Genomic DNA, 15,146 nt, shown 5'->3' with positions numbered 1-15,146 from the left:
AAAGGACAAACATCTAACTCAATAACTGACGATCTGGGCTTGATGGACCCTTGGTCTGACCCAGCATGGCAATTTCTTATGTTATGTTCTTATGATCAAATCCTGCTTAATTAAAGATCTCCGAACTGGTCCTCACAGATGGAATCACATAATCTCTAAAGGCTCGATTTAAAACAGAATGCTTTAATATTCTTTCTAAAGAAGTTAACAGAGAGCTCAGCTCTGAACTTTTGTTGCAATGTGTTCCATGGAGTGGGGCCTGTACCATGAAAGTTTGTTCCTGCGTGTCAGAAAGATGCAATGATTGAAGGGACGGGACTTCTAGCTGAATTTAGCAACTGAGGAGGATCAGAAACCTTCAGCGTGGAGGCAATGCAGGAGGGCCCATTATCCCTCAGAACTGAAATATTGGATTTCACACGCTGGAGAAGAAGAAGAAGAAGCAAGTACAGAGAAAACCAAAATCGGTGCTATGTGATCACTGTGCCGGGCACCTGCGAGTATGCTAGAGGTACCATTTTGTACAGACTGCAGAGCTGTCAAGGTGGACACCAGCAGACCAACATAAATGACATTAGAATAATCCAGACCAGTAAGGATCATGGCCTGGAGGACAGAACGAAAATCATCCTTGTAATAAGCACAGTTTGTGAAAAGAACTCTTCATGGCCTCTTTTACCTGAGGCTGGAAAGTAAATGAGGAATCAAAAGTGACAAAAAAAATGTTACAAACCTAATTAGAGACAGGCATAGACCAGTTACCTAGGTGTAGTGGCAGGGGGGAACATCATCTCTGGCAGAGCTGGACAGAATGAGCAATTCAGTTTTGCTGATATTTAACCTTAGTCTGTGTACAGTCACCTACTGTTTTATAGCTGATACACTTCAAGTAAGGCACGGGAACAGAAAATGGAATACCATCAGCGTAGAGACGACATTCAGCTCCCGGACTGGCCAGTAATTTGCCATCAGGATGCTAGTAAATATTAAAAAGTACTGCAGACAACGCTGAACCTTGCAGTACTCCCATTTTTAGTGGGTACCAGGAAGAAACAGATTGACCTGCTGCACCCGATTGGTAAGATAGTGAGAAACTGTATCCCCCATACCAATTTCGGCTAACCGGAGCATTAGGATCGAAAGAACCAGCATGTCAAATGCTGCGAATATATTAAAAATCGGTACATAACTTTTGCCAGTCTCAAAACCTCAACATAAAACATCAAGACTAGTGTTTCCGTGCTGTGATCTCATCTAAAACCGTTTCGATGACAGTCAAGAATCTCCTGCTCCTCAAGATATTGCTGGAGTTGTTTTAACACCGCATCTTCTAATACTCCTAGCTAGATAACTTGTACTCTAAACGGCCAAATGAATACTGGCCTCGCTGGGTTTATTTCCTGTGGCTTGAATTTTTAAAGAAAAATAGTTCCTTTTTGCCTCATCAGATGTCTGGCTATAAAACTTTAACTGTGCTAAATATTAGTTACAATTAACCCAAAATCATGATTATTCATAATGCCACTGAAATTTTAGTCAAAAGAAATCTTGCAATAGGTGTTAAAAAAAACCCACCAACCAGCCACACATGACGTTCAATAAGTGAAACATTTTATTTTGCGTAATGTCTGTATTGGGTTTCATGAGCCTTCATTCACAAGTACCTAGGATTTTTTTTAACCCTGTTTTTATATGCCTCTGGTAGCTCAGCCCAGCCATCACAGAGACTCCCACCAGAGCCCTGTTAATGTGAGGCCACCAGGTGCTGGTGCAGGGAGCAATGACAGAGAACCCCTCCCCCCTCCCCCCCCAGGGGCCGTGAACGCTGCTTCTGCAGCATCTCCAGCCCTAGCTGGCCTGAGAAGAAACAGTCTGTCCCAGGCATCCAATACCTGCTTCTTGAGCCACTGAGGCCAACCCAAACTCAAAATGTTTTTTTAAAACAAATTGCAGCCTGTGTTGAGCTGATAGAATTTTCAGAAAACCCAGCTGGATCTGATGTGGATTTGCTGCTGATTCACAGAAATCTGGTTGCACGTGTAGGCTATTAAACCATTATAGACAGCGTTTGCAAACACCGACCGCAATTTCCAGCCTGTTTCAACTGAAAATTATGTACCCAACCTTATCGCAACCATTGACGGGGCAACTCTAGGTCAGGCATGTCACGTCAGATATTAGGCACCTGGCTTTCAGGATAGGGTTTTCATGCGACTGGGATACCTCCAATTCCCTGTTCTTAAGGGATGGCTAGAGAGAGGGATTTGTTCTCCTCCTGTACGGTGTTCTAGATCTTTTTTTCATAAGTTGTTTCAGTCCTCACAAATAAAACCTATTAATGTGCCATCTCCTGTAATTGACAGCTCTTCCTGCTAACCCTGTGTACGCTTTATTTCGGCATAAAGCAGGAAGCAACGTATCCTCTGGGGGATGGAGAAGATAAAAGCTTAGAAGAGAATTCAGAGTGACAGACATTCATGGTGCCCGCAGGCCTGCTGATGGATAATCGCTAGTGCCAGCAGAGCACTATTATAAGGGTTTTACATTGACAACTGAGATTATTCCATTGGGCAAAACTAATACCAGCAGCAAAACAGTTAAAAGACGACATGTTAAAAGTATGCATCGGGTGCTCGCTCCCAGAGCATTCAGACGGTATCAGAGAAGCAAGACCAAGGACAGGAAAGGATCGCAACAGGCTAGGGCTAAAGGCCAAGCTTGAATAAAGTGAGGAAACAAAAAAAATGCATCTGTGTATTTAAAAAAAAAAAAAAAAAAGTGACCCTGGGTGAGGTTCGGGAAGAGGCAGGAACCGAGTTCCAAGTCAGCCACCCCCAGGGATTAGATAAAAGCATGGAGACACAAAAAGGAAGGAGGAGATGAGCCAGGCGAGAAGATCCTGCAGGAAGAGGGGGAATCTGGAGCCCGGGGACTACTATTACAGGAGAGGCCGCAGGCTGCAAAGCCAGTGAGTGCACCCCTCCTGGGACGCCGCCCGCAGAAAATACTTTGGACCGGGTTACCTGGCTGATACCGCGACTTATAGGACTCCCTGGTGGAGGGGAAAAAAAAGTGATTGGCAGCCCTGTTCTACCCCCTACTTTTGTCAGCTGCTCATATATCCTGCTGCTTTTCCCTTTATATTCGTAGAGAGAACCCAGAGTACCTGATCAAGCGCTGGCTCGTCCAGTTGGAACTGCTGAATGCACCTGTGACAAACTTGAGAGACAAGCTCATGAGGCTGGATGAAGAGTCTTGCACTCAGCAGGAAGGTAAAGATGTAAGCTTTCTGCAAAAGGAGTAAAAGCACTGCATTGTAGTAAAGAACATTTATCATAAAAGTGTCTTAGATTTGATTTTAAATGCTCTTCTCTGGCAGGTTTTCAGTTAAAATGTTACACGGGCATAAATATTAAGTACGTCCTGTGAAAAGGGTCCTGCCCTCCCCCCCATACACACACAAGACCAAACTCTCGCCTATGTCTGCAATTCCAGTATTTTGCCGGACGATAGCAAACATGCAGGATGAGGATGGGTGGAAAGGGCAGTGCCAAAATATAAGCGAGAGAGGCTCCACCAATTAGGAATGCCCTCTCATTTTAAAATGACCTGAAAACATCAGCGATCCTTGTTATACCATTTCCTATCTCAAATGACACAAGTCCACAAAATATTGTTTGCCACTTTAATGCACACTGAAATGTTTCAACACACACTGCTAGCCTCGTTTGGCCAATCACGCGCATTCTAATAAAATTTAGTGACGTACATGCATCTTAAAAGCACAACACGTGCTGCTGGCAAAATTCAGCAAAATGTGTGCGCTGGAAAAATAGACGGGCGGATTTTAAATGCCCTGCTCGCGTAAATCCGCCCGGATTTATGCGAGCAGGGTTTTTTTAAGGGGGCGTGTCGGGGGTGGGGCCGAATGACGCGGCGTTTTGGGGGGTGGGACCGAGGGCATGGCGCCGGCCCGGGGGTGTGGTCGAGGCCTCCGGACAAGCCCCCGGGTCGGATGACGGCGCGCCAGCAGTCTGCTGGCGCGCGTAGATTTACGTCTGCTTCTAGCAGGCGTAAATCGAGGGACAAAGGTAAGGGGGGGTTTAGATAGGGCCGGGGGGGTGGGTTAGGTAGGGGAAGGGAGGGGAAGGTGAGGGGAGGGCGAAAGAAATTTCCCTCCGAGGCCGCTCCGATTTCGGAGCGGCCTCGGAGGGAACGGAGGCAGGCTGCGCGGCTCGGCGCACGCAAGGCTGCCGATTTTGGGCAGCCTGCGCGCACCGATCCAGGATTTTATAAGATACGCGCAGCTATGCGCGTATCTTATAAAATCCAGCGTACTTTTGTTTGTGCCTGCTGCACGAACAAAAGTACGCGATCGCGCTCTTTTTTAAAATCTACCCCAGAGTGTGCACAGAAATGAGGCAAGCAATACAGACTGTATATATATATATATATGGAGAAATCAAACGATATAAATGCCACACAACTGGAAAGAAAGAAACAAAACATTTTCCCCCATGCACACTCCCTACCACCAATAAGCAATTCAGGTCTGGATATGATTCAGCTTAACTGCATTTTCTGCTGGCATTGCAGCTTTCCCAGGATTGCTGGGTACTGACCAGTTGCAGAAGCATCTCTTTCGGGTACCGATTCGTTTCTGGAGAGTTATGCGCAGAGTTTCTTTGCTAATCTGTCCGATTCTAGCAGAGTCAGAGATGGGCGCGTGTGAGGGAGAGTGGATGGGGCTCGAAAGCGTCAGAAAGGGATTTCCGGGTGCCGGTGGTCTGGGTTAAGGATGGAAGCTGTGGGCTCTGAGGGCTGCTGCGGCTGCTGTAAGGACTGGGTTATGCAGGGGGCAGCGTGGGGACTCATCAGGGTAAAACTCTGTCCGGCACAAATTAAGGCCTCCAATTTCACTCTGGCCTGCTCTCCTACCCCCCTTTTTTTCTTCCCCAGTAAATGGCAGCGGGCAAGGCTGAGGCGGGCTCCCCTAGAGGTAGATTTTAAAAGCCTTGCATGCGCAAAATGGCCACATGGATTTTAAATAGCTGGAAAGGGTGCAGAACATGGGTGTTCCAGAGGTGGGACCAGCACTGATGCGTGTAACCCCTAATTTTCCTCAGCCAGTGCATTTATGTTATTCATGTAACTTTGCCTCAGCTCCTTAGTAGGAGAGAGAGCGCGAGAGTGAGAGCGACAGACTCTTTATAAGGCTCAGTCTGATATTCTATATATGGACTATTGTAAGGGGGCGTTAGACACATTCAGAGGTATCCATTGTAAAATTGACATCAGTGAAGAATTTGTGACCTTATAAGCGATGAAAAGGAGTTGATTTGTACGATGCAGCTAGCAGAGACCGCAGTGTACAAATCAACTCCTCGCTAGACTTTTCGTCACTTATAAGGTCTAAAATGTTTTAATGATGTCAGTTTTACAATGAATACTTCTGAATGTGTCTGTAACAACAACCCCCCTAACCCCAACCCACCTCCCGAAAACTCACCCCCAATCAGTGACCCCTTCCAATGGTCCATAGAGCATCAGACTGAGCCTTATAAAGAGACTCTCTCTCTCTCTGCATGTAAAGCTGCAGACATATGCACGTGAAGAGAATTTTATAACCTACATGTATGCTTTACAAAATAGCGCATATCTTTATGCACATGTGCGGCCCTTTTAAAATCTACTCATTACTGGGCTGGAAGCTCAGATATGGAAAAAGGTGAGATGTTGAAAAAACATACAACAAACCCTGGCTATTGCAGCCTAATATATAAATAAAACATAGTATGTGTACTGATCTAGAGCCACTATCTAATTGTTACTGTTTATTCAAAGTGAGCTCCAGGTTACTGTGTGCATCATTTGGATGCAAATTTATTTTTTATACTAAATTCAGGTTCGTATGCTAGTTGGATACATCCACCTCTATATGTAAGGTTTAACATAAAATTGAAATCACATATATTTAAAAACGCTGCTTCCACTCATCACAAATCAACAGAATGATACTGCATGAAAAGCTCACTTCAGGGTAGTAGTCCGCAGTAGGTATGAGGTGTTGGATTAAAGCATCCAGAGAGGCCGAGATGAGGTTTCCATCCTGAAAAGTCAGTCCACCTTGATCATCCTTTGACGAGTGAAGATGAGGACTGAAGCCACAGGGGGTAAACATGCTGGTGAAGCTCAGTGTCTGGGGCATGCCTTCCTGCAATTAAGAACAACACCGGTATGAAAAAAAAAAAAAAAGAGAGGGGATACAGAAAACATAGGCCAGATGGTAACAACTTGATGACCTATGCTGTTCCTATGATTACCCTGTGCTCAACTGCCATAAAATAACACCACCGCATTGAAATGCGTTAGATGTGTGGCAGGAGCCTCGGGACCCTGACGCGGGTCCCGAGGCTCCTGCCGCACATTTAAAGTGGCAGGAAAAAAAAAAAGATGCCACAAACAGGGAGGTTGAGCACCTCAACACTCAGGGCTTCCAGTCGAGCCGGCCCCCAACTCCCCCAAAATAAAAAAAGATAAACTTTAGGTGCGCAGTGACAGCCCCCAACCCCTCCCCGCAAGACCAGCAGCAAGCCCCTCCCCCGGTCTGGCCCCCCTTCCCCCACACCCACAAGACCAGCATTAAGCCCCCCCCCAAAAAAAAATAAACGTAACATGCCCCCCACTCCCCACCGGGCTGGGTGCAAGGATGCACCCGGGCTCTACATGTTTGGGGTGGGGGCTGTTTGGGTGGAGGGTGCAGAGGGGTGGGCAACCATTTCTTTTTCTTTTTTCCAGGGGTGGGGGCTTGATGCTGGTCTTGGGAGGAGGAGGGTGGCCCAGAGTCTCATAGTTTATTTAATGGACTGAGAAGGCCATCACCGCACACTTAAAGTTTTTCTTTTTTTTTTTTTATTTTGGGGGGAGTCTGGGCCGCCTCGACCAGTGGCCCTGGATTCAGATGGGAGTCAGCACTGATGCCCGCTCAAGCTCTCCATTCGCCGCATTTTTTGTTGTTGTTGTTGTTGTTGCTGTTTTCAGGCCAGCAGCCCTTTAAGGCGATGGTGGTCCCATGAAGTAGGGGCCGCCATCAGTGTCTGGATAATATGATCCACACCCCATACAAGCCTGCACATGACAAGGTGTTATGATAAGAGGTCCCAATTGGGTAAAACTGCAAAAACCGTTCCAGATTTCAAAAGATGCAACTTAACAAGGTGGATACATGGCACCACCTTCCTGTGAAGGTAACGGAGAATAAATAAAAAAAAAAGTGTGGGATGCACACAAAAGGATCCTTTATTGCAAAGGTAAAGTTCACGACTGGGTAGACTCTGCACAAAAAGGCAGATTAGAAGGGACTGACAGTGCTCATCTGACAACAGTTTCTATGTAACACGGTTTATAAATGCACAAAAGAAAAGGACTTTATATGTTTGGCTGCTTGTATGCCAAAACCCAGGAGATATAATTAGTGCTATCACTGTGACAAGTGAAAGCCTTCAGACCAATTGTTTTTGGAGGGAGGAGAAGAATATGTACCCAGAGGTTAACGAATAATGGCTACTTAAAGGATGTTCCCCAAATAGACAAAATGGAAGGCAACTTGGCTCTTGCAGCTTATGCTTAAGTTATCCCTGCAGCTCTGTAACCTCCTTGTGGCTCTCCTCCTTGTCCAGGATATTTTGGTTTAGGTTGTGCTCTATATCCGGGTCAGAGGGTTACGTATGTCAACTCCTGTAAATTAAGCATGGGAAGGGAATTCTTGCACCAGTCAATGACTGACGTCCATTCATTCTAGCAGTTACATTCTTGGCATTCAGTTGTCACAGCTTATTACATATACCAGGCTTTGCGCTGGCCCATAATTAAACCATCAGCTTATAAAATTTAGCGCTGTGTGTTGAGAACAGAATGATGCATCACAAAAAACTCAGCCCTCTAGTCATAGATAATTGGAAATAGCAGATGCTCCTCTATTGATTCTGAAGGGGTTTTGAAGCAAAGGCTATGAATGATACACGTTGACAGGATAAAATCCTTATTATATCACCTCTTAAAGACGCATGACCTCTTAGATGGTCATTTTATAACTGTGTGTAGACAAGGAAAGCGTGTGCCTATATTTTACCACAGACTTTAACCACAAAATTTCAAAGCATAGGTTTGCATAAAAAATTTGCAGGTACGTGTCCGAGTACACATAAGGAGTAACTCGCGTAAAATTACACCTCCTCCGCGGAAGCTATTACTGTGGGTTAATTTACGTACATAATTTATAAAATAAAAGTACATGCTTAAATTCCAACTCTGCCCCCCTCCCCCCCCCCTCCAGAATGCCTCTCTGCAGTTCATATAAAGGCATGCACGTAACCAGGTTACCTGCACTGAGCCCTGGGCTACTTTGTATAAAACTGGGGTGGGGGTTTTTTTTTTTAATGTATAAATGACTTTCAAAATCAGACCCTTAAAGTTCAAAAACGGATGCACTCCGGCTCTGTACTGCACATGGCTTGTGCCTGTTTAACCAATTAAAAAGGTGTCGGATCTTTGCTGTTATATACTAAAGAACTCAAAAGTGCAAGGATAAATCCATAGCACGGAATGTACTATCTCACTTTGAATGAAGTATTAGAGGTAGATACTAGACTCACCGATTTATAGTCTTTCTAAAACCTGACTTTGTTCCTTGCATTGCCCATTGCATCATATGAAAAAAGAAAATCTCATGAAAAGTAAAGCAGAAAATCCTGTGGTTTATATTTTTATATTGCTACCTTTGATAAAAACAACTGAATTTATTCATGGAGCTATAAAAAAAATGGTGGTAGCATTTAATTAAAAATGTGCAGATGTACTTGTCAGTGATGCTGTTGCAGACCTGCTGCTGTAAATATACAGATTAGACACTGTATTAACTAGAGCAAAATCGTCAAATCCCAGTTGCTACTTTTAACACCATATTAGTGGTGTTCATTTCCATGACAGTAATCCTAAGAAAGGGCTGCATCATGCTGTAAATATAAAAATTAAGGCTCAGGGAAACAAGAATTTATTCAGTCAGGCACTGAAATATTTGGAAAAAACCAAAAATTTGAACATTCAAAATCATAGAAAATGCATAGTACAGAGATATACATTATGTAGAACAGCACCATCTTATCATCAACTAGAACCAACACACTTGAACAGGATATATTACCTGTATTTATGCATTTAAATGTTAATGGAAACTGTGTGTGTGCTAAGAAAAATCTGAATGCATTAGAAAACAGGAAAAAACCCCAACCATCTCAGTAAAGCTGCCACCATTTACTTTCAGATGGGAACTTGATAACGGTTTCAGTTCAGACACCGCATCTGCCACATATCTCAATTTTGGGGTACAGTCTATTGGCTCATATTATTTTTTAAAGCTTCACTGCAGTAGTTACAGGCTCTTGATTGGTCATATCCTGGGATTGTCTTACTATTTTAGATTTGTATGTGATTATTTTTAGGTACTGTCGATTTTATATTGTCGTTGTATGTATTATTGTTGTAGACCGCATTAATCAGGAATATCCTGCGGATGTAGTATAAAAGAACATGAGATAAAATAAATATTTTATGGGAAGAATACCCTGCCCTGTAATGCAAAGGGCTTTTTAGGAACCTCATTCATCAAGCCAGCATCTACCATAAAACCCCTCCAGATGCTCCAAAATGCGGCGGCGAGAATCCTGACGAACACTAATAGGAGAGATCACATTACGCCTATACTCAAGGATCTGCATTGGCTTCCAGTTAATTTTAGAATCCTTCACAAATCTCTCACTATTATTCACAAAAGCATCCATCATCAGGTCCCCCTTGACCTGCAATTCCCACTCAAACTACACATCACAGCTAGACCTATTAGGGAAGCTTATAAGGGATCTCTACATGCCCCTCCAAACAAAGTTGTACACCAATCAACCATCAGAGAACGAGCATTTTTGACAGCAGTTCCATCCATCTGGAATGCCATACCCCCAGACCTCCGGCAGGAATCTTGTCTTCTGACTTTTAAAAAAAAACTCAAGACATGGTTGTTCGGTCAAGCCTTCTCCTGATCCTAGACTAAACATTGCTATAGCATAGCCATGACACAGATTAAACGTAGGCCTCCCAAGTTCCCACCACATACATAACTGTAATTAGTTATCGCATTCTTCCCCTCTACTTTTCCACCTCCCAGTTGTATTCCCCTGTTTTATTGTAACTTTTACTCCTTCTAGTTATGGTTTAATATGTATTGTTATTGTTAAGGTCGTTGTTCCCTGTAAACCGATTTGATTTGATTTGTATAATGAAAGTCAGTATAAAAAAGCTTTAAATAAATAAATAGTTGTTAATTAGAACTCCTTCCAGTTGCAGTCTCTTTAAATATGATGACAAGCAACTGATATCTTTCAGACAGCTGCATAAATGATAGGGTTTTAGACATTATTTTAGTGTGATTTCAAGGTAAGATGCAGTGTTCCTTGAAAAGATCATGATTTGCAACACTTAATAACAGAAATGTTGCTTATGGAGACAACTAAGGTTTAAATTCCTAGTTGCTATTTCTGTATTTGAGGGGGATGTGGAAGAGAAGAATTTGATCTAGGAGATTAAAACATGACACAGAAGAGCATCTTCACTTGTTACAGCTGTGGCATAAGTGGGCTTTCGGCAAGTTGAGAAGCCGCTGAGAAACACATTATGAATTTGATGCAGATGCAATTATGAAGCTAGAGGCAGATGTTGCCTTCTTGCAGCAGGTCATAAAACATTCAATTTGCAGACTGGAGTTGTAAAAATTGCATACGGCTCAACAAGTCAGTGCCAGTAAAAGAAAAATTGAAATTGCTACTAAGGGACATTGGAACAGCACCATCTTAAATTCACAGGTATATGGAAAAATCTCTATGGATAAATAATACTGTAATAAAAAACAGTCAGAGCTGAAATGTCATAGTTTTACATAAAACTGCATTTGGGTTTAAAAGGTCTCAGTGCACCGGATATTCCCTCTTTTGAACTGTGGTTACAACAAAAATAATTGGTGGCTCTTGTAGCGGTTGACAGTTGCAACAGTCAGTGATTTGAAGGTGAGGTATTTCTGCGTGACAAGGTTAACCGGCTAACCTTTTTTTTGTTTCTCCTCCCTTCTGAGTTGTGAGCACTACTTCAGCAGCATTTCTAGCCCCAGCTAGGAGGAGGAGCATAAGTTGGAAAACAAGCCTCAGACGTCTCTCACTTTGACGTTCAAGAGCGCCATTGGTTAGCCTTGTTATCTTTGAGAGCTGCAAGCAGGTCACAATAAAGATTTGTGGCCTGGAACCACAATCAGGAAAACTCTTGGGGGTGTGAGTTTCGCGTCCTGTTCTGCCATGGGCTTTATGCCATTCTGAGCAAATAAACCTTTTTGGCACCCTGTGGCTTGAGATTACCTTAGCAAACATATGCAAAAATAATTACAATTATATTGCCCCCCCCCCCCCCCCATCTCTTCTCTGGAAGCTAGTCTAAAGGAAAGAGACTGAAAAATGATGTCCTAGGATCGCAATGGTAAGCTTTGCCTATAATCGTTAATTCCCAGTCTCCAGCAATTCTGCAGTCATGGGAGGGGCCACATAACTAGCAACTCACTACAAAATGCAAATACTGTGCAAAATACATAAAACAACTGGTTTCCCAGCATGGAATTCAATTAGGTTGCTTGCCAGCATTGTGATGAGAACAGCTGTTCCCTCTCCCCGGTGGTGCCAGCAAGAATAGTGTGCCGCAGGCTGATTGGCTCTCTCTTATCCAATCTGACTCCCACTAGCAATAAAGATAGCCAATCGGCATGGCCAGGGAAGGAATTCAAAGAAAGGAGGGAGCTATGTTCTAATAAACAGGAAAATCATGGAATCCAGAATGTCCTTTGTTCCTGGTGAAGTACTTTCAGATGCGTTTTTGAACTTCAGTTTTGGAATTGAAATCAGGATTCTGTTCGGGCAAAAGGAGTTTTATAATCCAAATATGTTGATAGCAGATTAACGTACCAAACTATCCATAAAAATAACTTATTGGAACATATATGAAAAAAAAACCCAACAACACTAAGAGAACACACTAAAAACAATCATATTGTACTTGGTGTTTCTTCATAAATATTCATTAAATTAGAGCATGAGAAAGAAATATGACTAGGAATTTAGTAAAGAAGGCAATTTAGTTTCCCACATTAACACATTTCTCTGTTCAGCCTATTTTGGGAGATATGGCTAATAAATTTGAAAATAAAACACATATAAACAACTGCACATTACAAATACCAAATAATCCATAAATCATCATCATCATTTTTTATTTCAGGCTTTTCCAACCAAAAAAAAAGAGGAGTTCAAAGCACGTTACATGTAGTTGTTATTTATGGCTAGCTGTTTATAGGGAAGGCTAGCAGATTAAATGTGTTCTCAGTGCATAGTTTATAAAAACAAGGTCTCCTTGCAGGAAAGAATTCCTCTTTCTACTGTTTTTCCTAAGATGAGCTTTAAAAAAAATTGAAAAAAGCTGATTAGCATGAATTCGGTAGATCCTGGAATAGCTCCTGTGTAATAGAAAGTAAATCAAGAGCTGCAAGATTTATGGCCAATTAAATTGGACTCCAATCAAAATCTCATTCAGGCAACAGTTCCCCGGGGCTTCCATTTGTGTGTGCTATATTCTTTAGTAACATCAGCAGTAATAAAGCTCTTCTGTAACGAGCAGAGCAATGCACAGACTGTTTATCTGGAAGTGTTAGTGCCATATAAAGCAACTCCTAGGAAATTACTAGATCAGAATTAAGCAGCAATGTGGGTCTGAGTGAGCATTTCCAGGCACATGCCCAGTGGTAGGAAGCAAACAGCAGTAAAAGCAACATTTCAGCTGAAGATGAAAAACAAACAACATTATTGGAATCCCCCTTCTTTGTACTAATTATTTTTTTAGTAGATACTGGCAGATAAAAAAAACATTTGGGCCTACCCAATTGGCCCAGCTGTTCCTGCCTATGTTGCTCTACCTAAGGATATCTCCCAGCTGTCAGCCATACAAGCATGCCTGCAGGAGATCGCTCCCTATCTAAGTCAGTTTTATCATCATCACTGTTTAGTCCTCTACCACTCTTGGTGTGTGATCACACAAGCTAACCCAATGCCCAGGCCTCTTCCCACCCCCAGAGATCTATATTTAAAAGCATTTAGCCAGCTAACTCAGAAGTTAGCTGGCTAAATGAATATTTCAGCACTTATCCCTCTAAATTCTAGCTGCCTAATAAGATCTTCAGGTAGAATTTAGCAGGCTAAGTTAAAAGCATTGTGGGGGCATAACCGTGATTTTTTTCTCCCTCTGCCTGAAACTACTTGAAATAAAATCCTTAGAAAGGACATGGACATGCATGAAACTTAAAGCTGGTCTGCAATCCTTCACTTCATAGATATACGATTTTATGCATTGCCTTCCATCAGATACACTTGTCTTTTGAGTCCTCAGGTATATATCCCTTCCTTATGCAGTACTGTGTGTGCTATACTTAGATCTAGATATACTAAAGGCTTTGCTTTCTCATTTTTGGCTCTATGGGAAAGATACTTATTACTTAGGTGCCTTAGCCTAAGAAGCTAATTGAAATTATCCTAGAGCAGGATTGTTCAAACCAGTCTCCACCTCACATCCCCAGCCAGTCAGATTTTCAGGATATCCCTAATAAATATACATAAGAAAAGAAATGTTGTGATGGCGAAACCGAATGACAGCATATAAAACTTGATAAATAAATAAATAGGAGGTAGTGAATGCAAATAAATCTCATGCATATTAATTAGAGATGCTCTGAAAACCTGACTGGCTGAGGGGGTCCCAATGACTGGCTTCAGCACCCCTGTCCTAGCGGATCAAAAAATGGTTTTCTGTTGTAATTAGGAAGCCGTGCTATAGGAGTTTCAAACACTGTTGAATCTCAAGAATTCTTCTTACCCAACCAAAAACACCTACACGGTTCAATTCTCAAGAATAAATGGTAGAGAAAGCATCCAATTTATGACCTCAGGTCTTTGGCAAATCAAATGTAATGGTTTAGTCAGCGGGACAGTCCTGAACAGCTTAAGGGTTTTTTTTTTTTTAAATGTGATCGATCAGACAGTGTCGTGAACCTTGAGTGAAAACAGCCAAAAGCAAGGGTGACCAAACCCTTCTGATGTATGTCTAATCACGTAAGACAAATCAAACAGTGGGGTTCAAACCGATCTGACTTATGTACAAACTGCTCCACCGGTTCAGGCCTGAATTATCCGTACTGAGCATAGTGGGTTTCTTGGGGGGGAAAGGGAGTAGCATGCACTGTGATGCAGGGGTGTCTATTCACAGGGGAAAAAACAAAATCCTTTTATTATTTTTTATTTCATGCCTGCATTTAGTGCATCGCTAAATCACTTTAATGTCTGCTAAAACGCAGAAATGGAACTTGGCTGGTTTTCTGTGTCTTTTTGCGTGAGAAATGTCACAAAACAAACAAAGTCACTGTGATTTGCTGCCATTTTAAAAGAGTGCATCCTTGCCGTGATCATGCAGAAATTCTAGGGATGGTTTTTCTAGAAGTTGAGTGCACCTAGGACTTATGCCTGGCCGTTTTGTCTCTAAAGGGCCTAAGAAAAATTTCAGTATATCCTGTAACCCCTTTGGGCTAGCTGGTGTTTTTCTGGAAGTTCAATCCCGCTTCCAGCCACTAGCTGCGCTAGCTCAGGAAAAGAGAGAGGGGGGGACTTGACAATATCTGCGATCCATATGGTGCTCGCATGGGTTAAGGCACTAGAATTAAGAGACTGGACGCAGTTATTTAGTGCTTGTTGCTGTTTCACATCTTGTCAGCATGATTTGTATGCGCTGCCTAAGCTCTAAACTCGCTGCCAATAAGCATAGGGTTTAAAGGAGACAAAATGGAACGCCGCATCACGGACCACTTAAGCAATTCCCTCCACAATATGCTACCGACCGAAGCTCATTTGCAGATGTCCAATACGCTATAGTCGGTATCACAGCAAGCTGCACTCCATAGAAACTGCAGTTATCTTGTAAACCATCGAAGATAACCTTTTCCACATTCACCTTGACAA

At 42.7% G+C, this 15,146-nt stretch overlaps 1 protein-coding gene across 1 annotated transcript in view; it reads right to left on the bottom strand.

The window, feature by feature from the left end:
* The window catches only part of RASGEF1C (RasGEF domain family member 1C), a 95,086-nt gene that overhangs the window by 42,921 nt on the left and 37,019 nt on the right, over window positions 1-15,146 (bottom strand). The window contains exons 2-3 of the mRNA XM_029584057.1: window positions 6,035-6,214; window positions 3,167-3,289 (exon numbers count right to left, since the gene is read on the bottom strand). Of these exons, the coding sequence (XP_029439917.1) occupies window positions 3,167-3,289; window positions 6,035-6,208 (297 nt within the window). The 5' untranslated portion in view covers window positions 6,209-6,214. The remainder of the gene's footprint in view (window positions 1-3,166; window positions 3,290-6,034; window positions 6,215-15,146) is intronic.

This window comes from Rhinatrema bivittatum, chromosome 18 (genome assembly GCF_901001135.1).
Source record: "Rhinatrema bivittatum chromosome 18, aRhiBiv1.1, whole genome shotgun sequence".
Lineage (NCBI taxonomy): Eukaryota > Metazoa > Chordata > Amphibia > Gymnophiona > Rhinatrematidae > Rhinatrema > Rhinatrema bivittatum.
This window is presented reverse-complemented; position numbering and strand designations above follow the sequence as displayed.